General features: G+C 39.1%; 1 protein-coding gene across 2 annotated transcripts in view; it reads right to left on the minus strand.

Moving 5' to 3' along the window:
* SPARCL1 (SPARC like 1) overlaps positions 1-22,034 on the minus strand; it is a 49,825-nt gene extending 27,791 nt beyond the window's left edge. Inside the window, exons 1-2 of one of the 2 annotated variants that reach the window (XM_049630853.1) lie at positions 21,669-22,034; positions 6,236-6,290 (exon numbers count right to left, since the gene is read on the minus strand). In XM_049630853.1, coding sequence (XP_049486810.1) covers positions 6,236-6,269 — 34 coding nt within the window. In that variant the 5' untranslated portion in view covers positions 6,270-6,290; positions 21,669-22,034. The remainder of the gene's footprint in view (positions 1-6,235; positions 6,291-21,668) is intronic. The other variant, XM_049630854.1, reaches the window with a different exon arrangement.
* Positions 22,035-22,560: the final 526 nt, after the last annotated feature.

A 22,560-nucleotide genomic window follows, 5' to 3' on the forward strand; every position in this document is an offset into this window, starting at 1 on the left:
TTTTTTAATGTTTATTTTTGAGAGACAGAGAGAGATAGAGATCGAGCGGGAGAGGGGCTGAGAGAGAAAGAGAGAGAGAGAGAGAATCTGAAGCAGAATCCAGGCTCTGAGCTGTCAGCACAGAGCCTGCCGCAGGGCTTGAACCCACAAACCATGAAATCATGACCGGAGCCGAAGTTGGATGCTCAACAGCCTGAGCCACCCAGGTGCCCCTACAAGGCTACAAAGTTTCTGTTTGAAGAGTTAAAAAGGAGGAAATCAAGGAAATCAATGATTTAGTATAGTGTGATGTCTACCTAATGCAACAGAAACAGAGATAAGAAGCATTTAAAATTAGATAGTTAATATTACTAACATTTACTAAGTCTTAGGTGCTAAGTTATAGACACTGCTCTGAGGGCTTTGGACATAATACCTCTTTAATCTTCACAATGATCTTATGAAATAGCATTTTGTTTTCATCATTTTACTAGTAAGGAAAATAAGGTTAAATAACATGTTCATGGTTACACAAGTGGCAGAGCCATATTTGAGACCTGGCTGTTTAGTTTTATGTCTGTGTTCTTAACTACTATGCTAATTTGCTTTTCTATAGAAAAAGCTTTCAGAGAAAGTAATTCTTGACCTGATATTTGGAAAACCAATCAGTGGTAGTTTGCTGTCTCAAAGATGGAAGGACAACCCGGAGAGTTGAAACAGCATAGATGAAGGTCCAGGGACATAAGATAGCAAACATTTGAGTCACTAGGGTGTTAATAGGGGAAGTAGAAGGAGATAAGGCTCAGAAACAAGGCAAATCTTTGTGCTTTAAACAAGGAATTCCAATTAAAAAGCTATGAAGTCTCAGTGGATGACTGTAAGCTGGGGAGTGGTATAATCAGGTTTGTATGTTAAAAAGGGAGACAGACCAATGTGGAGACAGACCAGTACAAAGACTTACTAAAATGAAATTGCAATATCACAGTGAGAAGTGGACAGACCTTTAAATTTTGGCTGTGGTCTTGGAAATGGAGAAGGGATAGATCCAGCTTGTGCTGTCTTGTGAGAGCCAACTGTTAAATTTCTAGGAGTACTGGGAACTATTAAACAAAGCCACCACTAAAAATTACATTATATACACTTAATTATATTAAAAACAAAGGAAATAAATATTCAAAACTCATCACTTCATACTCATTTTACTACATTTTGCTGTTACTTACTCTCAAGGTTATTTATGCCTGTTATATCTGTGGGTGGAAATATTTTATAATGTGTGCTACCATGCATCTCTTCCCAGTTCTGTTCAGTGATGTCATGTCTGATATCAGTAGCTTGAAAACAGCCATGGTGGGACGATTATAACATGAAAATCATCAAATGCCACCCAACAGCCTCTCTATCCCCACCCCATCCTGCCCAAAGCTGGTTATTAAACATTTACCACTGGAGACTTCTGAGAACTATTTAAAGGCAGAACAGATAAGCATTAATGACCAATTCGACACTGTGGGAAGAAGAGAAGGAAAAGTCTTGGGTTATCACATTTATAATTTGGGCAGGTGGGTAAATTTATCACCAAGATAAGGGATTATAAGAGAAGGATCTGGTTTTATTTTTGTTTTTTAACTTTTTAATGTTTATTTATTTTTGAGAGAGAGAGAGAGAGAGAGAGAGCAAAGAGAGAGAGTGAGCATGAGTAGGGGAGGGGCAGAGAGAGAGGGAGACACAGAATCCAAAGAAGGCTTCAGGCTCTGAGCTGTCAGCACAGAGCCCAACATGGGGCTTGAACGTACAGACTGGGAGATCATGACCTGAGCTGAACTCAGAGGCTTAACTGACTGAGCCACCCAGGTGCCCTGGGGAGGAGGAGGATCTGGTTTTAGAAGAAAGATGATGAATTAGTTTCAGACTCATTGCATTTGAGTAGAGACATACTTGGATAAATAGGTGTGTAGGTAAGCATAGAGCCTGGGGCTAAAGTAGAGTTTTGGATGCTATTACTATCAGAAACCATACAGTGAGTAGAGCAGAGGGCAGGAGCCACAACCCTGGTGAGTAAAGACCATTAGGTAACATTAGAGGATGAGAAAAGGTAAAGATACAAAGGATGAGGGAAAGGAGAGTCACATAAGAAAAAGAAAGTGTTAAATGTCATAGAGAGGTCAAAGTAAACAAGGCCAGTGAATTATCCATTGCCTTTGCGAATACAGAAGTTATTGGAGAGTGGAGGGAGAGTAAGTTTGGTGCAATAGTGTTGGTATAGGCCAGTCTGCAGTGACTGGAGCATGTATAGACAGTGATGTGATGAAGACAATGAATGTAGATTACTTATTTAAGATGGTTGGCTGTGAAAGGAAGGTAAGATGGTAGCTAAGGGGGGACATGTGGTCACAGGAAATTTTTATTTGTATTTAAATGTGGTCATTAAAGCATTTTCTATGCTGAGGGGAAAGCATAAGTAACGAATGAGAAGAAAAAGGGAGAAAGGAGATTTGCTAAACAATGAGAACCCCAGTGAACCACAACTTCTGGGCTTCATGCCCTGTGACTTTGGCCTTGGTCTTGTGACTTGTTTCAGCCAATGGAACATTAGCAAACATGATGCCAGCAGAGGTTTAGTAAGTACTTGCATATTGGGATTTGTCTTTCTATGAAAGTCATTTACCATGCTGTAAGACAGTTTGGGCTAGAGACTAGTTTGGACCACTGCATGATAAGTGGCCACATAGAACCCTGGGAAATGACAGACTATCTGGGATGGTTTGGCCCCAGCTGAGCTCCCAGCTTGCTGGAGACATGTGAATGACTCCAGACAAAAATCACCAGAAGAACCACCAGGGTAAGCCCAGTTCAGATTGCAGAATCATGTACAAATAAGGGGATTGTTTTAAGTCATTTAGTTTTGGGTTGGATTATTACACATTAATTGATAACTGAAATGGAGAAAACAGAGAAGCTGCCCAAGTCACTGTGAAGACAATATTGCACAGTGATTAAAGACACAGGCTCTGACACAGGCCTTCTGGGCTCACTACTTAATTTGCATAATCTTGGTTAAATTATTTAGTTTTGGGCGCCTGGGTGGCTCGGTCAGTTGAGCATCCAACTTCAGCTCAGGTCATGATTTCAAGCCCCACATCGGGCTTGCTGCTGTCAGCCTGTCAGTGCAGAGCCCACTTTGGATCCTCTGTCCCCCCTCTCTTTTTGCCCCTCTCCTGCTTGCGCGCACATGTGCATGTGTTCTCTCTTGAAAAATAAATAACACATTAAAAAAATTTAGCTTTTTTGAGTCTCAGTTCTTCATCTGTACAATGATGAAGTGAGATGACAGAATCTCAGGAAGCCTTTGATAAATATTTGCTGGTCTAATATTAAAGCACAGGTGGAAGGTTTAATTTTGAAGAGAAGAGGGATTCTTTGTTCTTTCAGACAGAAGGGAGGAAGGCTTAACTATAAGGATATATTGAGGCAAGGCCCCAGGAATTCATGAAGTTGGACTTAGCTATACCTTTTTTACATTTATATAACATTTCACGGTGATAAAGTACTTTCTTTATACTCTCTTCATTTGATCCAATGAAGAAAGGAAGTAGACAACATTTAACTATAAATAAACAGAAGCTTAAAGAATCTGATTACTTTGCTAAATGCAAGGCTTTAAGAGGTGAGCAAGGACATTTGCAATGACACGGATGGAGCTAGAGTTTATCATGCTAAGCAAAATAAGTCGGAGAAAGAGAAACACCATATGATTTCATTTACGTGGAATTTAAGTAACATGAACATGGGTAAGGGGGCAAAATAGAAGGAAGCAAACCACAAGAGACTCTTAATTATACAGAACAACCTGAGGGTTGATGAGGGGAGGTGGGTAGGGACTGGGCTAAATGGGTGATGGGTACTAAGGGGGGCACATATGAGCACTGGGGTGTTGTATGTAAGTGATTAATCACTAAATTCTACACCTGACACCAATTTTACCATATATGTTAACTAACTAGAATTTAAATAAAACTTCAAAAGAAAAAAGAGGTGAACAATTAGAATGCACTGCTTTGGACTCTGAATTCAAGATTCTCACATGGCTGCAGAACAGGCTGCAGACAAGAAATCAGAGATTTGGGCATTGTGCCCTGGCTCTGCCAAGTACTAAATACTACTTTTGAGCAAATTACTTAATCTCTCCAAACTTCATGTATAGAATGAAAATAACAATTCCCTGCAATGTCAAAGAGAGCCATTGAGAGGCACCTGGGTGGCTCAGTCGGTTAAGCATCTGACTCTTGATTTTGGCTCAGGTCACAATGCCACGGTTCATGAGTTCAAGCTCCGTGTCGGACAGCACAAAGTCTGCTTGAAATTCTCTCTCTCTCTCTCTCTCTCAATAAACAAACAAACAAACAAACTTAAAAAAATGGGAATCATTGAGGTGGAGAAGCTGTTTGCAAACTCTGAAGTAACAGACACATGTAAGTAATTATTATTTCCATTGCCCTGCCTTGTGCATCTCATCAATATTATTATAGTCATTTATGTCTTCTATTAAGTATGACATAAAGGAAATGAATCTTCAGTGTTCCTTTGCTTTTTCCCTCCATTGTTCCCTGTCTTCTTCTCCTTGGTGATCTCAAACTGCCCAGGAGACCTAGTTCCAAACATGTTTATGTTTAGTTCACTCATTAAAAACAAAAACAAACCTGTCCTATATAACACATATTTAAATTCTAGTTTTCTACATGCTTCTAATCCATACTTAGGAGAAAAGGATATTCCTGAACTAATGTCTTCCAGGTAAGAGGTATTTTCACATTGGCTTTAGCCCATAGGAGGCTACCACAGTGCTGAAAATCTTGGCATAGCTGTGGGAAGACGTAATAAGACTTGGAGCGAGTATAGAGTTTGTCACATGACCTATGTCAGCCAACTGTGCAGGTTTTTTGACCATCAACTCAACATCTCCTATGTGATCCCTGATTATTGGCTGTGTCCAGGATGGAACTATTTTTTAAGGGTCTCATGTTTATTTCCATCCTGAAGTAAAAAACAAAATATGAAGACAGAATATAGCTGTGTCATTTAGAATGACCAAAGTGGGAAATCACCCTGAATTTTCAATTTTTTGTTTTGTTTTGTTTTGTTTTAAAGTAGGCTTCACATCCAGCGTGGAGCCCAATGTGGGGCTTGAACTCACTACCTGAGATCAACAGCACTCAACAGACTGAGCTACCCAGGCACCCTTCAAATTTTCACTTACAAAGCAGATAACAGTGTTATCTTCTAAAGACTGGACCTCGTGGAACAATCTAGTATCCAGAATGTAGAAGGCCTCGAGTTGTTGTGCTGTGTCCTATGTTGTCCTTCAGACCAGTCACTGGGCATTTTTGTCTCACTGAGCTAATTGTATTTGCCACACAATGATCAAAATAATTTCACAGCCTTTAGCTTATTTTAAGAACTGAACAAATGTGCTGATTTGTATAAATAAGACAGAATAGAGAACTTTCCTGGAAAATGAGAGATATTTTGAAAATAACTGTCACACTGAAGACTACAGGGAGGCTTAATTAGCTGATGCTTGCAAAGTACTTTGAAAATGAAATTCATGATGTCCTTGCTAAGTATGATGAATACCATTTAATCTTGGATAAGTAAGAAGTCACATATTTTGAGGCACTCAAATTTGGTGTGCACTGTCTACAAAATGCAGAATGTCCTTTTTGTAGAAAAAACAAATAAAACTCTTGGTGAAAAATGAAGAAATGAGACAAATTTTTGAATACAAAGTTATTAGTCTTGAAGACTTAAATATGGAGTGTTGATGTGAAATTAGATCGTTATTTAGCCCAACTGAATGAGTCTATCCAGAGACATTGGCATGGCTGAAAGAACACTGATATAGAATTGGAATCTAAGTTCCAGACGTGAACTGCATCTGCCAGCCAAGAGACTTTTTTTATTTTTTTTAATGTTTTTATTTATTTTTGAGATACAGAGAGACAGAGCATGAGCAGGGGAGGGGCAGAGAGAGAGGGAGACACAGAATCCAAAGCAGGCTCCAGGCTCTGAGCTGTCAGCACAGAGCTTGATGTGGAGCTCAAACTCACGGACTGTGAGATCATGACCTGAGCCGAAGTTGGATGCTTAAATGACTGAGCCACCCAGGCGCCCCACCAAGAGACTTTTTGTCAAGTCACTGGTTTCTTCATCTACAAAGTAGGAAAAATTATAGTACCTTCTTAAGGTTCCTATTTACCTTCTAGGGTTGTTTTGAGACACAATGTGACCATATAGTCATTTGATGATTTCACCTGTAAAAAATGAAATGAAGGGTATCATTTCTTTACAACATTCATGAGGGAAAAATGGCTTAATAACTCCAATAATTAATGCTTCACTGAGACTTTAACTCATCCCTTTAGAGTTCTTAAGTGTTTTCTTTCTTTCCTTTGTACCACTGTTTCTTTTCATGGGTCTGATGAGGTTAGAGATGAGAGGTGATAAGGAACTTTGAGGCGAGCCTTTTTCCTCTGTTAGGAGCAGAATGTCTCATTACCAAACTTTCAGGAGAACCTCATTTGGAATTTTATTTTATTTTATTTTATTTTATTTTATTTTATTTTATTTTATTTTTTTTCCTCATTTGGAATTTTAAAAGATGATAGCTAGACTGCATTTTATAGGAATGGCCTTTCTGGGGAAATGTAGGATTTGACATTTCATATGCCTGAAGTTCTTCTACTGGCCAGCCCATGCAGCATGGAAACAAACAGCCAGATGAAACATTTAGCACGGCAGAAACAGGTCTCCCCATTAAGAACCAAACATCCATGAATGTCAACAGCTTACATGGGTAGCTGTTTTAAGACCATTTCTACCATTTCTTATTTAATACACATAAACATTACAGTACAGTGAAGATGACTGTAAATTCTTTGCTGTTCCTCCTGTAAAGAGGTGGAATCTAATTCTCTTCCTCTTAAATCTGGACTGACTTTAGTTACTTGACCATATGATTGAGGCAGAAGTGATGTTTGAGGACTCTGGAGTTTGGCTCATAAGAAGCTTTGGCATTTTGACCTAGATCTCTGGGATATTTGTTTTGGGAGGCCTGATCTTCTTTGTAGGAAACTCAATCCACCGAAGACACTGTTCAGTGGTGCCTGCAGATTACAGCTTTCCATCTGTCTTTGCAAAGGCATAGCATATGTGAGCACAGCCACCTTGGACCCTCCAGAGTAGCTCATTTGCTATTTCAGTACCTCTGAGTGACCTGCCCAAACTCCACACCCACACAAGCTTGAGACATTATGAAATGGTTATTGTTTTAAGTCACTAAGTGTGCAAGCAGCAATACACAATCAGAATATTAAATATTTTGAGTGAAATAGCACTCAGGTATAGTCATTAGTAGTAGCATCACTTATCTTCACCCAAATATAGTTTTATTGAAAAAGTAGGCTTTGGGGCACCTGGGTGGCTCAGTTGATTAAGCATCCAACTTCAACTCAGGCCATGATCTCGAGGTTCATGAGTTTGAGCCCCGCCATCGTGCTCTGTGCTAATAACTCAGAGCCTGGAGCCTACTTCAGATTCTGCGTCCCCCCTCTCTCTGCCCATCCATCCCCTGCTCACTCTCTCTCAAAAATAAACATTAAAAAAAAAGAAAAAGTAGATCTTTATCATTGACTATTATATATAATAAGTAACATACTAGCTTTTATTTTTTGAGATTTTACTATATGCCAGGTACTACATTAAACATTTCATCTATGAATCATCCATGTATTCCTACCTATTGCCTCACCTCTACCTCAAGGAAGGCTTATTCAGTGAGAGCTTCCTGAACTCTGGACCACTGTGACCAGTCATGGATGAGGAGTCATGGAAGATGGAATTATTTTTCAGGGACATTCTCAAAGATTTCTCTCTCTCTCCAGCTCAGGAGAAATGAGTACATTCTCCCTCTTCTATAATGTGTAATTGAAAGATTACTTTAATTATTATCTAGAGGATCCCACAGGCTTATCTTAGGCAAGGCTGTGCAACAGCCATGTTTCCACACCTCTTCATCATTCCTCTCAGATCTCCTCATCTGATTGTACCACTCATCACTCACTAATCTCACTGGGTCTCATTTCATAACTCCGTATAGGATGGAGCCATGGAGGCCGTGCTCTTTTCTTTTCCTCAGGCATTTGCCAGCCCTTCTGAAAGTTTCCACTGTTGCCTATGTTAAAAATGATTCCAACAGGCTAAGAGAGCATGAAGATCTGAGCAAACATGGTGTCTTTTTTTTTTAAGATTTTATTTTTAGGTAATCTCTACACTCACATGTGGGGCTCAAACTCACAACCCCAAGATCAAGAGTCACACACTCCACTGACTTGATGCCACTGTAAACATGGTATCTTGAAATCAGTTACAGGTTTTTACTGACCTATAAACAAGGTCAAGTCTTTTTTATTTTTTTGAGAGACAGAGAGAGTGTGCAGGGAAGGGGCAGAGGGAGAGAGAATCTTAAGCAGGCTCCTTGCCCAGCATGGAGACCAACATGGGGCTTGAGCTGAAATCAAGAGCTGGGTGCTTAACTGACTGCACCCAGGCACCCCAAGGTCAAGTCTTCTGACTTTAGTAAATCTCAGGCTATGATTCCTCTGGTTCCTATCATATCATATAGATGATATATATAACTGAAGCTGAATCAAGTATAGTAAAAATGCTTTGCTTTTGGAGCTGTTTGAGAATGGTGTAGTGGGAGAAATTATTTTGGCCATATTTATTTTTCTTTGCTCAGATAATATTATGATAAATGTCTTTTTATTTCTTCTTTCTCTGTGCATGCAGGGTTTTCTCATACTTATTTTTTTCCTGCCCTCATCTTTTTGTATATCATTTGGGGTAATAGATACTTGAGTGTGGCCAGAGGTGGATATACTACGAAGCTAAGAAGCTTAAGCTTTAGAGCTCCTCACTTGAATGGGCTCCTTACAAAGTCCTACACTTAATTTTGATTTTTCTATTTGGAAAAAGAAGTCCCCACACATACAGCAAACTTTTGGTTCACAAATTCTGAATCTACTCCTGAGTATGACTTACCTGAAGGCTTGGGGCATTTGTCATATTGCAGACTTAATAATATCCGAATGGTTTGCTTCATGTTGTTAATGGCATGACAATTCACCTTTTGAAGCCTAGCCCATGATGTGATCAGACATATTATTCCTATTCTTTTTCTGCCTTTAGTTCTTTTCTCTACCCGTCCCCCCTCCCCCCAGTTTATTTTATTCCCTACGTCCCTGGAATTATTTTCCCCTGAATGCCAGGTTCTTAACTTTCTGCTCTGACTATTCTTATTTGAATTTCCCTTATTAGTTAAACTCTACCAGCATAATATAAAACCTCTTTGGATTCAATGGAAAATGTCTCCCTTTTGTTAATAGAGTAAGTTGGTTGTTAAGCTCTGCTAGTTGGGAGAGGAATTTCAAGTGCTTTCAGCTTTGTGAATGTACCAAGAACTATTCACTGGGGTAGTTCTCTTCCAGGATTAAGAAAAACAGTAAATCATACCTAAGAGCAGTTCCAAGTAGCCTCATTCTCATGGTGTTGGGATCTGCTGGGGAACAATGGTGGGCTTTGATGAGTAGTTCTTGTGTGAACCACTAATGAAAGCACTCCAAGTAGAAGTCCCTCCAGGATTCAGCACATGGTTGAAGCTTCTCATGTGCTTTGGTGAGGGCCAACACATTAAACAGGGAGAACAATTGCTTGCCCCAGTGGTGCAATGTTATTCATTACCTGCCTTCTCTGAAAGAAGCAGATACAATAACCCTCATGAATTTTATGGTTGAGATTTGAGGAATTCTTTGAAAATAGGGTGAAAAACCAAAGCATATTTAGGCCTTCAGAGAGGAAGCTCCAAAAGATTCATTTAAGCAAGGAGAGGACACAGCTGGTCTACAGCTGTTTTCTACCTCTCCCACACCGGGAAAAGATTCTTTCCCCCCAGAATCTAGAAACCTTCCATTTGTTCCTCCAGATGCACACCATATCCACTCTCCACTCTTCTCCACCCTGAGCTATCCCAGGGCCTGTGAATTGCATCATCAGGTTCTCTTGCCTGATGGTTTCTGTTGGGTACAGCCAGTGGAGTGCACTGCAGGAGAAATTTGGGCGGAGGAGAGCAAAATCAAGGTATACATTTTCTCAGTGCCCTCTCTGTGACTATGTCCCTCTCCTGAAGGTCATAGCCCCTCTCACCTCTCAGTGATCCTCTCCATGCAGCATTTTCTGTCTGGGTTCAGAAAATGCTCCCTCCCATGGTATGAACAAATTTAGTTCTTATCAGTCTGTTCTTAGAACCCCTTGCAGGTTCTCTATACCCTGCCCACACCTTGATAAATAATTCCATTATACATTTTCTCAAGTCCCCAAATTCAATTTTTTTGGCCTGGATCTGTCATTTCCTTCCTGAAACCTTGACCACACAACACTTGATTCAAAATTTAGGATTCATGGGTTTGGATATTTTCAGATCCTTTGCCAACAAAGCTGCCTCCTGCTCCCCAGTGCTGCCCTGTTTCAAGTCTGTCCAACAGTTGCTGTGGGGATCCACTTGGAACTTTTGTTGGTATGAAGATTATTCGATGCTAAGGGCATTTGAAATTAAACAGATGCAGAAAGAAACCTTCTTGGAGCTTCCTTTATCTGACCAAAAGCAGAAACTTCTGAGAAATGAGACATTGCCATGAATTCCCTCTTGAGGGCAGATTGTACTCCCAGGAGAGAGACCAAGAGTAAACCTACCACAAATTCCTCTCCAGGAGAGTTTTGTGGACACTTATACTTGTATAAACAAACATTTTCACAAAGTTTCTTATCTCCAGTTTGTTTAAAAACCCTTGTCTTTGCTAAAAAATCTTTTGTCCTTCTCACAGATGCTGTTTCTTCTCCTACTCCTTCCTTTCCCCTTTGAAGTTAGCTATCTATATAAACCTTAAACTTGACCTGCTTAAGGAGCCAGCTACTTTTGTTGGCTTCTGTGTGCATATGAATGAACTTTTTTCTCCTGTTAATCTGTCTTTTGTCAGTTTAATTTGCAGACCCCAAATACTGAATAAAAGAGGGTGAGGAAAAGCTTTTTCCTCCTCTACATTGCCTTAGCTGGGGCACATTTTTCTTTTTCTTTATGTTTATTATTGTTAATTTTTGAAGTAAGCTTCATGTCCAGTAGGCTTCAATCCAGTCAGCTTCATGCCCAGTGTGGACACTTAACCAACTGAATCACCCAGGAATCGCCATGTTTTTCTTTTTAAATGTAGCATAGCAGTCCTCATCTTTGGAGAGAACCCAAAGCTACAAGGTATCCAAATGTGATCAGCACTCGATAAAGATGATTTTGCTGATAAAATCACAAATTTTGAAGGGTGAATCAAAGAGTTTTAGAAACAAATATGGACAACTAGGTCTGGGAGTACCTATGGTTTTTTTCACTTTATAGTCCTCTCCCATTTTTCTTGTCATGCAATCTCTAGAATGTTGACACCAGGATTAATCTGAAACCTTAGAAAGTAAGTTAGTCCCTCTGCTCTTTTCCCCTCCATTATGCAGTCTTTTCTATGCCAAAGGAAATCCAACTCATTAGCTCAGTCTGACTAAACATTTTAAACACTGTTCTAAAACCATTGTTTTTGGGTGGTTAGTTCTGGAACATGTAGAAATTTGCCTAATCAAGAGTAGTCTAATTAGCCAAATTGAAACAAAGTTGCATTTTGGATGAATAATACTGTACAAGGGAATCTGTTGTTAATTCTTTTTGGACAATGACTATTTTTGGTTTCATGACACTAAAAATGTACATACCACATTCAATAACTAGGCTACAGATCTTTAGAGCTATTAGCCTATTATCATTATGCTGGGAAGTGTGAGGTCAGTCAGCCACCTCCAGCCATGATTATAACCTCAAACTTTACTGTGGCCACCATCCAAACACAGAGGATTTGAGAAAAATAAAACAAAGAACCAAACGTATAGTAAACATAGGCTAGATTTTTGTCCGTTACCTTGTGGGAAAGAAAAGAAGTCAATCATATCCAGAACTCAGACTATAGTAACCTTGTATGTTTCTACCCAGAGTATTTTTCAAATTATAAGAAAACATTTGCTTTTGAAATCAATCACTTTAAATTGTTTTCAGATTACAAGGGGACATCAATCAGTTGATTTTATCAGTGAGCTAATGCTGTACTCCTTCCCTGCCCCCATACCTATCTAAGAAGCTACTAAAATGCAAGATCACTGGGAGTACCAAGATTTAAACCAAAAGCTTTCTCAGTTTAAAACAAAAGCCTGTAGTATGTTCCTTTACCTATATGTTAGGAAATTACTGAAAAGTTTTCCTGGAAAGAGCTTAACCTGCACTCCACTGTGAGGTCCTTGAAGGCTACTATTATGTGGTAAAATTGGGGATCAAGAAAGAAAAAGAGAGGGAAAGAAGACACTTGGGGTTCAGCATTTGTGTTTTGATTCTTCTGAATTCCAACAGAATGATGCATTGATTTAGAGTTAGCTCAAAGTTGTTTGGTCCTCAATGAAAGGTTGAGAAAACCCTCTGAACTAATGGCTTGAGAGTTAAAAATGATCCAGTGGGCTAAGAGAGCATGAAGATCTGAATAAACATGTGTCTTAAAACCAGTTAGAGGTTTTCACTGACCTACAAATACATATATATGTATATATATATACATATATATATATGTGTGTGTATATATATATATATATATATAGAGAGAGAGAGAGAGAGAGAGAGAGAGAGAGAGAGAGAGAATATAGATGATTAGGTAACTGAGGTTGAATCAAGTATAGTAAAAATGTTTTGCTTTCGGAGGTATTTGAGAATCTTTAAATGGTGGATTTTATACTTCTTTATGTACTTATATTAACTTTATGGGTGTAGCACTTTATCTGAACCTAGGGTGAACTTTATCCTGTTAAAAAAACCCACTACTCCATACATATCTGATTAAAAACCTATTAGATAACTGGATGCTCCTTCTAAATTGCCCATGTTTTTGGATAAGCTGAAAACCTGGATTTTATACATACTCTGTGGCTATAGTGATTGTGTAGACTGATAGATATTCGAATGTGGTTAAATTTTATTGTTTCAGCAATTATAGACTTATGCCAGGTACTTGTAAAATAGTATTTTCACAAATGACTATTTTGAGAACTGTCTCTGTTTATCTCATTCAGGTTTCAGGAATTTGGGTGACACTTCTGTAAACAGCGCTGCAGTTTCTCATTATCCTCAAGTGAACAGGTGGCTGACAGGGTGGCATAGGAGGTCAAAGATGTCAGGAACAGATTATAGGAGGATATTAAATAATTCACTACTTTTTTTTGTTGTTCATTTAACATATTCCAAATTCAATAAAAAAAAGTCATCTTGCTGATGATGAGGGACCATAAGGTAGGCAGAGGGCAAAGCACAAGCTAGCACCAATTCCAACCCCCTCCCCCCGCAGGGTGGCATGTATGCTACATTCTTCAGGCACTCCTGGCTGCCCAGAGACAAAGGAAAGGGAAAGAATACCAATGGTTAACTGATAGAGGTCACAATCATGCAGGACAGGAGTCTCTATCAGTTTACAAATATCTTAGTGAATTATAAGAAAAAGGCAATCTTATCAATAGCTTAACTTCCAGAAACCTATAGACTCAGTTTCCTGGAGCCCTTAATATCACCCTCCCCTCTATAGTGACTCAGGGAGCAAAAACAAGAAGGAAATGGCAGGTAAAATGAAATTTCCTCATAACCTGCAGCTCATTGACAAATACTTGAGGCAAATACAGAGTATAACATTTCTCCAGGAACCCCCTACCGTCTTAATGATAATGCTTTGCTAGAGGGAAAACAACCTCAGCTCGACAATAGCAAGGCCTCAGGTATCTCAGGAGTTCTCTTTAGCATATTAAAGTCCCTCTGGAGGCCTCCCTTTTGCCTTTACCTCTCACAACTCCACAGTATATAACCAGTCACTCCTCACAACCCCAGTGCAGCTCTTTCTGCCCATGGGTCCTGTCCCTGTGCTTTAATAAAATCACCTTTTTGTACCAAAGATGTCTCAAGAATTCTTTCTTGGCCATTGGCTCTGAACTCTCATCACTCCAAAACCCCATCACTGAATCAAAAATATGTGTCTGGAGAGAGGCTCAAAATTTGCTTTGGTCAACTAATGGATGCTTGAGAAAATCCCCAGAAACTCCAGCATCAGATATGAAAATATATTTCCTTCTTATGAGAATGGGAGTAGTAATAGATTATGGCCACTGTTCCTACTCAAGCAAGTGAAGGTCACTGCAACCTTTCTGCATAGTTGCCTAAGAGAAAGCAGAACACAGTCATACCCGCTGCTTGAAGCCCCTTTATTTGGCTTCCTTTTGTATCAAAAGGATTGGCTTTCACCATGGGAGAGGTTGTAATTGGATTTTACCATGAAAGGAGGTTGTAATTAGATTTCTCAGCAGGTCTACAAGCTCCCTCCCTGGAAAAACAAGGAAAAGGGCCTGGTTATCCTTTCCTCTAGCTGGGAAGGTAGCCCAGCTAAGCTTGAAGGGATTAATGAAAGGCACAGGCAAAGTAGGCCATGTGTGTATCATCCAACCCCATATGATGGAGCGAAGACCTCTCTGGCCTCTAGGACCAGTGTTTGGTCCTTTAGATTGAGGGTGGAAAGCAGTGCATGCGATAGGTAAATATTGCTTGGACACTGCATTTGGTGTGGAACATTTCTAAAAGGAACCCTCTGACACTCGGTCTATCTTTTGATGTCCTGCAATTTCTATCTCCCAGAGAAAGGAAGGGCACCTAAAGTCTGGCACTCCCGAGAATATCATCCTCCATCTAGATTTAAGAGTGAACTTACACAAACTTACCAGAATATATTTTGGGTACTCTGATTCGTTTTGAGTTCTTATCTGTAATTGGTTGCATTTCAGTTTCTAGGGTATTTTCTAGAAGTTTAAATTAGAGTAAGATTGGGTCAGAGTAGATTTTTGTATTTGATTTCTTTTTAGTTTCTAAAGTTTTTTAGAACACTAAATAAATTTATTACTTTAAAGCACTAATTTAAATTTAAACTTAAAAAGATAAGTCTTCTTTTCGAAGTTCTGCTGTCATCTTGCTGCTTAAATCTACCTACTGTAACCATTTTTCTCCACCTGGCACTTCTTGTGTCACTACCTCTTCTTTTTATATCCCTTCTCTTTTCTTTTCTCTTAAGCATTAACAAGCTCTCTGACCAATGAACTAGTGTAAACAGCTATCCATTCCTCTAAAAGGAGGAACAGGCTTGGAGTCTATTCTTTTCTAGCTCTTCTATTGGTTATGTAAATGACTCCTTGGAAATGTTAGTGCTGGGAGTTATTGTTTGAAGTCTTTTTAACTGAACTTCCCTCTTGTTGCCTGGAGTTACCCAGGCAGCTGAACTGCCCCCTTTCTCCCTAGATGTTGGCTTCTTCTTAGGCAGTCCCAGCCAAACTTACAAGTCTTCCTCCTTCCCTTCTAGGCCAAGGAAACTAAACAAACGTTGCTTCAACACTTTTGGTTTTCAAGGCAGATTATGATTACTTGATCTGTTCATCTTACCTCATCTAAAGCCCAACAAACTGAGAAAGACACACCATATATCCTAGAAAAAGGAGAGGTTTGCATTGACCATTTTCCCTATTTTTCTTCTTACTATTGGCATATCATTTCTTAGAGTATGCACATCCATGCTTCTAAATAAGGCTAGGTATATCTTCTGTTGAATTCATTTATATCAGAGGAAGCCTGTAGGCTGCTATTTTTAGTAATTATTTTAACTGTGGAAAAATTTCCTTTCAGGGAAATGTAGTAAACAAAATGATTATCATGGTTATTTCATAATCAGTCACAAACAGATCATTTTCCTTCACCCTGTCTTTACATAATAGTCAAAGCTTTTGTTATTAGAGAGCAAACCCTTTAGTCACATTTTGGCTAACATATACATATTGTTACCTGATCCAGAGTTAACACTGATGCTTCAGGGCTTTTAAAGTATTAATGAGTCTCTTAGGAGAGCTCTGTAGCTTGACATTAAAGTCATCTGAAGGATTAAAAAAGATGTCCTTCTATTTTGAGTTCTCTGCTGAGTCACCATCTGACATCAAGGTGACCCAGCCCTATGAATGATAAAGATTTTCTGGAGCCTTGACCTTCAACTCACCGTCATCCTTCCTAACCAATCATGTGGGGTCGAGTGAGGGATAAACACGGTTTATGTCAGTTGGGGCACGGAGTCCAACCTGGTTTTGACAAGAGTTCAACATGAATCAAGCAGATAATAAAAATGCTTAGTGATCAGGGAAGAGGGTATTGTGGAGAGTTGCTTAGGATTTGCATCTCCCATCGCTCTGCTCTTTGCTCTCAGAGGAGCTGGCCTTCTCTGTATTCCTCAAACAGACCATGATCTCACTTGCTGCAGGGTCTTTGTACAAGGTGTCACACTGTTAGAATTCTCTTGCCAGCACCCACTTGCCCCAATCACCACACACACACACACACACACACACACACACACACACACAAGCACACACAGAGACACCACACAGTAACATCTATTTAGCCTTCAGATCAAAACAGCCATCAGTGACCTTCGGCAGAGGTCAGGCTCCTTAAACATACTTTCTTAGAACAAAGGTGCTTTACCCTCTTAACACTTATTTCAGCAGATGATTATATACAATACAAATTCAAATATACTGTGACTTTTTCATCCCCCAAATTATGCTATAAAAAAGAGGGATTTGCTTTATATTTTAGTGCTTCCGAGATCTCTCACATTAAAGACCACTGTCTCAATGACTTCATTTTGAATAACAAAGTACCGTTTCAGGAAAACAGCCTGAAATGACCTCAAGCAATGCTTATTTTTGTCATGCTTAAGATGGTCATCTTGACAATAAAAAAGGAGGTAAAGATATTTAAAGCAGATTTAGTAATTATTCGTGAGGTATGACTTCATTATTGCAAGTGTTAAAATCGCAGTTTTAGAAAACCACACTTTACAAACTCAAGTGTTTTCAAATAAGCCTTGGAATAGGGCTGGAAAAAACAAAGAAGTAATAAATAGAATGAGAATTTATGCTTAGGGATCCAATTTGCAGCATCCACAGATTTTTAAGAAGTGTGTTATAAACAACTTGCGGAGGACTGATGATGCGTTAGTCTGTACTAGATAATTACAGAGTGGATTCAGTGAGTAGATCTTAGGTATCCTCTAAGTACATATTACAATTTACTACCCGTTTGTGCATTTAGGTTGGCCAAGGACTTTGGCTGAGAATCTTTTCATTAGAAAAATAAAGATGGCTTTGTATTCAAGGTCACCTTATGTTTGGGCATAAGCACTTTTTTATTAATGTGATGATTTACTTAATGACAGTCTCCCTAACTACACAGTAAGTGCCACTAGAGCACAGCCCTCTCTATATTCACTCCTGCAGCATCTCTGGCATTTCTCATGGTATAGAACATTGAAATGCATGAGTCGTTCAAGACATAAGATTATTTATTGACATAATTGCATGGTCTGGAAAACACTGGAGAGACTAAAACACTAAGATGCTTTAATGCAAAGCATCTTAATAAAAGATGTTTTAATAACCTTTTACTCTGTTAATCAAGATGAGAATTTTCTTTACAAATGTAAAAACCCTTATTTATTTATTTATTTTTCTTTAGAAATTCAATGGTTCACATTTATACAATGATAATTCTGATGCCTATATTCATTACAGTTTACTCATTGGGAAATTCCAAGTTCAAAACAGCTAGCTCTGGGGCATGTGGGTGGCTCAGTCAGTTGAGTGTCTGACTCTGATTTCAGCTAAGGGTCTTGGGATCAAGCCCTGCATTGGGCTCCATGCTGAGCGGGAAGCAGAGCCTGCACTCTCTCTCCCCTCGCTCTGCCCCTCTACTCTGCCCAAGCTCTCTCTTAAAAAAAAAAAAAAAACTATTTCCATCCAAGTTGGACATAGCGATGACAAGTATTAAAAGACTACTAAAAGTATTAAAAAGCATTAAAAGAACTACTACTTATTGAGCACTTACACACATCATTTCAGTTAATCTGACAATGAATTAGCTGTTACCCCCATTTAACAAATAAGGGATATAGGGGCCTGGCAAGCCTAACAGCTAACCTTGACCACTGGTCGGTCACATACTGTAATGAGAGCCTTACACACACTATCTCATTCAATCTCCACAACAATTTCATGACTATTCTTATCTCTGTTTGCAGATGAGAAGACAGAGGCAAAGAGTGTGTAAGGTAAAACACTAGAGAGTGCCCGGATGCAAGTCCTGGTAGACGCCCCAGAATCCCCCTGGATAACCACTGTACTGTGGTGCATTGCGAAGATGGGAGGAGCCGGCAGGAACTCGGAAAATGGATTTATTCTGGGCTGTGCAGTATGTGCTTTGAAGGGAGGTTATTTCTATCTCTCTTCCTTTGCCTTCCCAGTAGTTCTCCCCCCGCACTCCAGAGTAAACTGGTCACTGTTTTAGTAGCTTTCTTGTTCATTTTCTTAACACCTATTCACCGAATCTCTAAAGAAAACATTTAGCTACTCCAATTGGTGTACATAGTTGATTGCATAATAGGAAGGAAACAAGCCAAGACTGGAGACTTCATTTCTAAAGAAGGATTTTAGAGCAGACTAAGAGTTATTTCACAGAGTGGGTCATGAAACTCAGTCTCTCTATACCCTTTCATCGCTATGACGACAGGCTGCTCCTGCTACATGTAGCCAGAAAAAGCAGCTGACATTTCAATGCTAGGAGCACAGGGGGAGAGGTTTACAAAAACAAAAAACAAAACCCAAACCCTTTCGTTTGAATTTCAGTTAGAAAGGAAAAAATACCCCTGGAGCAAGTCAAAACCCCTATTCTTGCCTTTAGAAAAGACAAGAAAGGAGAAATGTTGGGGGCCTTCTCCCCTGTCCAACTAGGCCAATAAAACAGAATCAACTGCAAAGCAGCATTTCATCTCACTCTCTTAATGGCAATCTGAAACAGAAAACTCCCTTTGGTTTCATTTGACTTGGTCCTTAAGAAGAAACTAATTGATGAAGCAGTAAAGACTCACAGTAATAAATACTTCATGTTGAGCACCACCCCCCCCCCCCAGGGGAGTACAGTAGATTCAGATTTATTTTTCCATTCCTTTGGATTAAAAAAAAGACAATTCAAAGAATATTTTCCTTCTCAACCCCCAATTTTGTTATCTGAAAAATCATTTCAAGTGTATAACTGAATACTTTCTCACGCTGTGCCACTCTGCCAGGTGCTACACTTGGTATTTTAAAAACATCTCATTTAACTCCTACAACAACTGCATTTGTGGGTATTATTATCACTGCTTGCTTAATAGATGGGTAAACTAAGAAACCTTGAGGGAAAACCGAGAGTAAATTCCTTTTTACAGAGTTCCAGTTGGGACACCTAGGTAGGGTGGTATTTTCATTATTAGCTATGATTAACTGATTGCTTCATATGCACCAGGCATAGGTGTCTTCTTGACTTAATTATCATAACAAATCTCTGAAATGGCAAATAATTTTATGATCCTTATTTCCACAGATGAGGGGACTGAGGCTCAAAGACTCATTTGTCCAAAGTCACAGAGCCTGGTAAAGCCCAGGTATAAGCCACGTCTGTGTGTTTCCAGAATTCATGGTCTTACTTTATTACACCATCTCCTACAATTATTAGAGACCGCACATTCTGTCCCCCAGAGTTCTGTGTACCTTTTGATGCCCAACACAAAAACCAGGCCCAGGTGGTATTACCAGTGCAAGCTCAGCCTTTGGCAGAAGATGTCCTGTGGGCCTTGTGTGAACCAGACCCCAGCTTAGCTGGGCATCTCTTGGGCAGCCAGGTCTACTGGGGAAGTTCTCCTGGACTTATGGGGCCCCTTTCCCCTTCACTGAAGGTTGTTCCAGAAGGACATGTAAAGGAAAAGGGCACCTGAAGTCTTTTAACAGCAGTTGTTTAAGTTTTTCTTGGTGGAAAAAGCATAAACAAACAAATGTTTGTATACTGTTATTAAATGGAATAAAAATAATAGTCAAGAGAAAATGAAATGAATAGTGTTCTGGAGTTGTCTAGAGACATCACTATTCATTTCATTCTTGTCATCACTATTTATTTTTATGTAGTTGATAAGTGAAGTTGCACATGAGAAAGTACTGGGGATTGAACCCCAAAAGACCTGGAGAAGAAACCTCAGGAATTGCTAAATAGGTGTACAGAAATTCCATAAAAGGAAAAAGGCAAGATTCATGAATAACACGTACGCATTCTTTTTAAAAATTTGGGAAGTAGCATTAGTTGATTGGATGATAAGTAGATGAAACAGACTGATTGCTCTTCTTTGCTAGATCTGGTTGAATGAATAGAAATATAAACTTAAATCTTTACTAAGAGGGGTGTCCTTTTTTTAAACAGTCATGGTTAACAATAGTCACTACCACCAAAGTTTAGATGAGTAAGCTCTGAACTCAAAAAAAGTTGGTATCCAAGAGAGAGGGGAGAATTTATTAAAAAGATTTTTGCTGAGTTGGATAGAGTGAACATTTCTATTCAGTGCAGTCAGGCAGTGGGCCAGAGGAAAGCTCAGACACAATGCCAAGGTGACATATTTAACCTCTTTGCAGATTAAAGGCAGTGCAAAAGAGACAGTCTTTCCTCAGTACCGCTTGGTTATAGTATCAACAGTACCCATCTACAGTTGAAAGGATGGTTTTCTCCTGCAGGGGGACCTCTAATACCTAGGAGAAATGAGTGAGCATGATGTACATTATTGTTTTATTCTAGTAGAGCCAGAATGATAATACCGTATGATATAGGATTTGCCATAATCTCCTCAGCTCTCTGGTTTCCCTACCTCCTTCCCTCCCCAAGTAGGACATCATCAGGAATTAGATAAATTTTATGTGTGTGCACCTTAAAAAACAATGGAGGGAGACAAGAGACAGCTAGTCATAAAAGTATAAAAGGGAATTAGGAAAGGAATAATAGTCATAATAACTAAAAAACAATAAAAGAAGATTATAGTAGTGCAGCAGTTTTCCTGCCTTTTGGAAAAGCAAAATGTTCCATGTCTATATTGCTGGTAGGTACACACTGGGACAGTGGTGCTGATGAAATAATTTCAGATAATTTAAACATGGAAAACATGTTTAAACTTTGATTTGAAAGTTCTTTTTTAAACTACTTCCCTTATGATTTACTTAATATACTCAGTAAAATATTTCTATAAAACACATTTCCAGATTCAGACTTCACCAAGATCTGAATGCTAATCTGGCCAAAAACAGTTCTACATTTGTGTTCTTGGTCTTCATTAAAACCATCATTTATTACTACTTACTATATAATCTTGAAGAAGAAAAGGAAACATGAATACAAGAGTTAAAATTTCTTACTAAGTAGCTTTTCTGTAAATCACACAAAAGTTTGTTTTTTGTTTTTTTTTTTTTTTTGTAAATAAATGGCTTTGTCTTAGGAAAAAAATACTAGACATCTTCATTGGATCACACAGTGTAGTATAACAAATGCAATTAGATGATATAGTAAACTTATTAAAATTTACCTTCAGGTAGGTGGCTGGACCCAGAGCCTCGATACAAAATTGCAGTTGAATCCTCTCTTTGCACACAGCCAAGAAATAAAAGTTTGACAAATACCCAATACACTTTAAAAAATCTCTTCCCTCATTAGCTCTGCTTCTCTGCCCAGACACAAATTCGAGTCTGTTGGAGTTGAAATTCTGCTGCTCTGTCAACTAGTCAGGGTCTGAGGTGACAGACAAATGTGGAGGTTGGCACTGGGGGTATTTCAGGCTGTCATCGTTTTTGTTGCAGATTCCTGCAGTTCTCCGGCAGGCTGGCCTCTCCGAGGGCGCGAGGAGCTTTCCAGGCAGTGCAAGCCAACAGGGAAAGAGCTCATTCTGCCAGAGAGACTATGGGGTTAACAGTCCTCCCCTCAAGCTCTTGTTCTCAGAAGCTAATAACTTGGCCAGAAGAGAAGCACGTGGCTCTTCATGCTTTTTTTTTTCCCCTTTTTCAAACAACTCTAAAAGCAAGCAGGATCCCTTTTTTGGGGATTTTTTATTTTAAGACTTTGAAAAGAAACTCTACTGTTGTTTCTTAAAGGAAATTGGGGGGGGGTTAAGGAAGGGGAGAAGAATAATTGCAGATGCATTTTTAAATTTTTTAATTGGAAACTGTCTCACGAATATACTCTCGATTTTAATCACAGCAGGGTACTTCAGATACTTCAAACTTTCTTTAAATGACCTTCAGGGATTTATGTATATATGAAGCATCACTCATTCATATTATAGATCACTTGTATGCTGATTCAGAAACCTTTGCGGTTCACAGACTATTATTCTCCCCACACAACTCCCTATTAACCGTCCTCCCCCCCACCCCTCCCCGTATAATGACTGATCTGTTAAGAAATTTTCTCATGAAATAGAC

The sequence above is a fragment of the Panthera uncia genome, chromosome B1 (genome assembly GCF_023721935.1).
Source record: "Panthera uncia isolate 11264 chromosome B1, Puncia_PCG_1.0, whole genome shotgun sequence".
Lineage (NCBI taxonomy): Eukaryota > Metazoa > Chordata > Mammalia > Carnivora > Felidae > Panthera > Panthera uncia.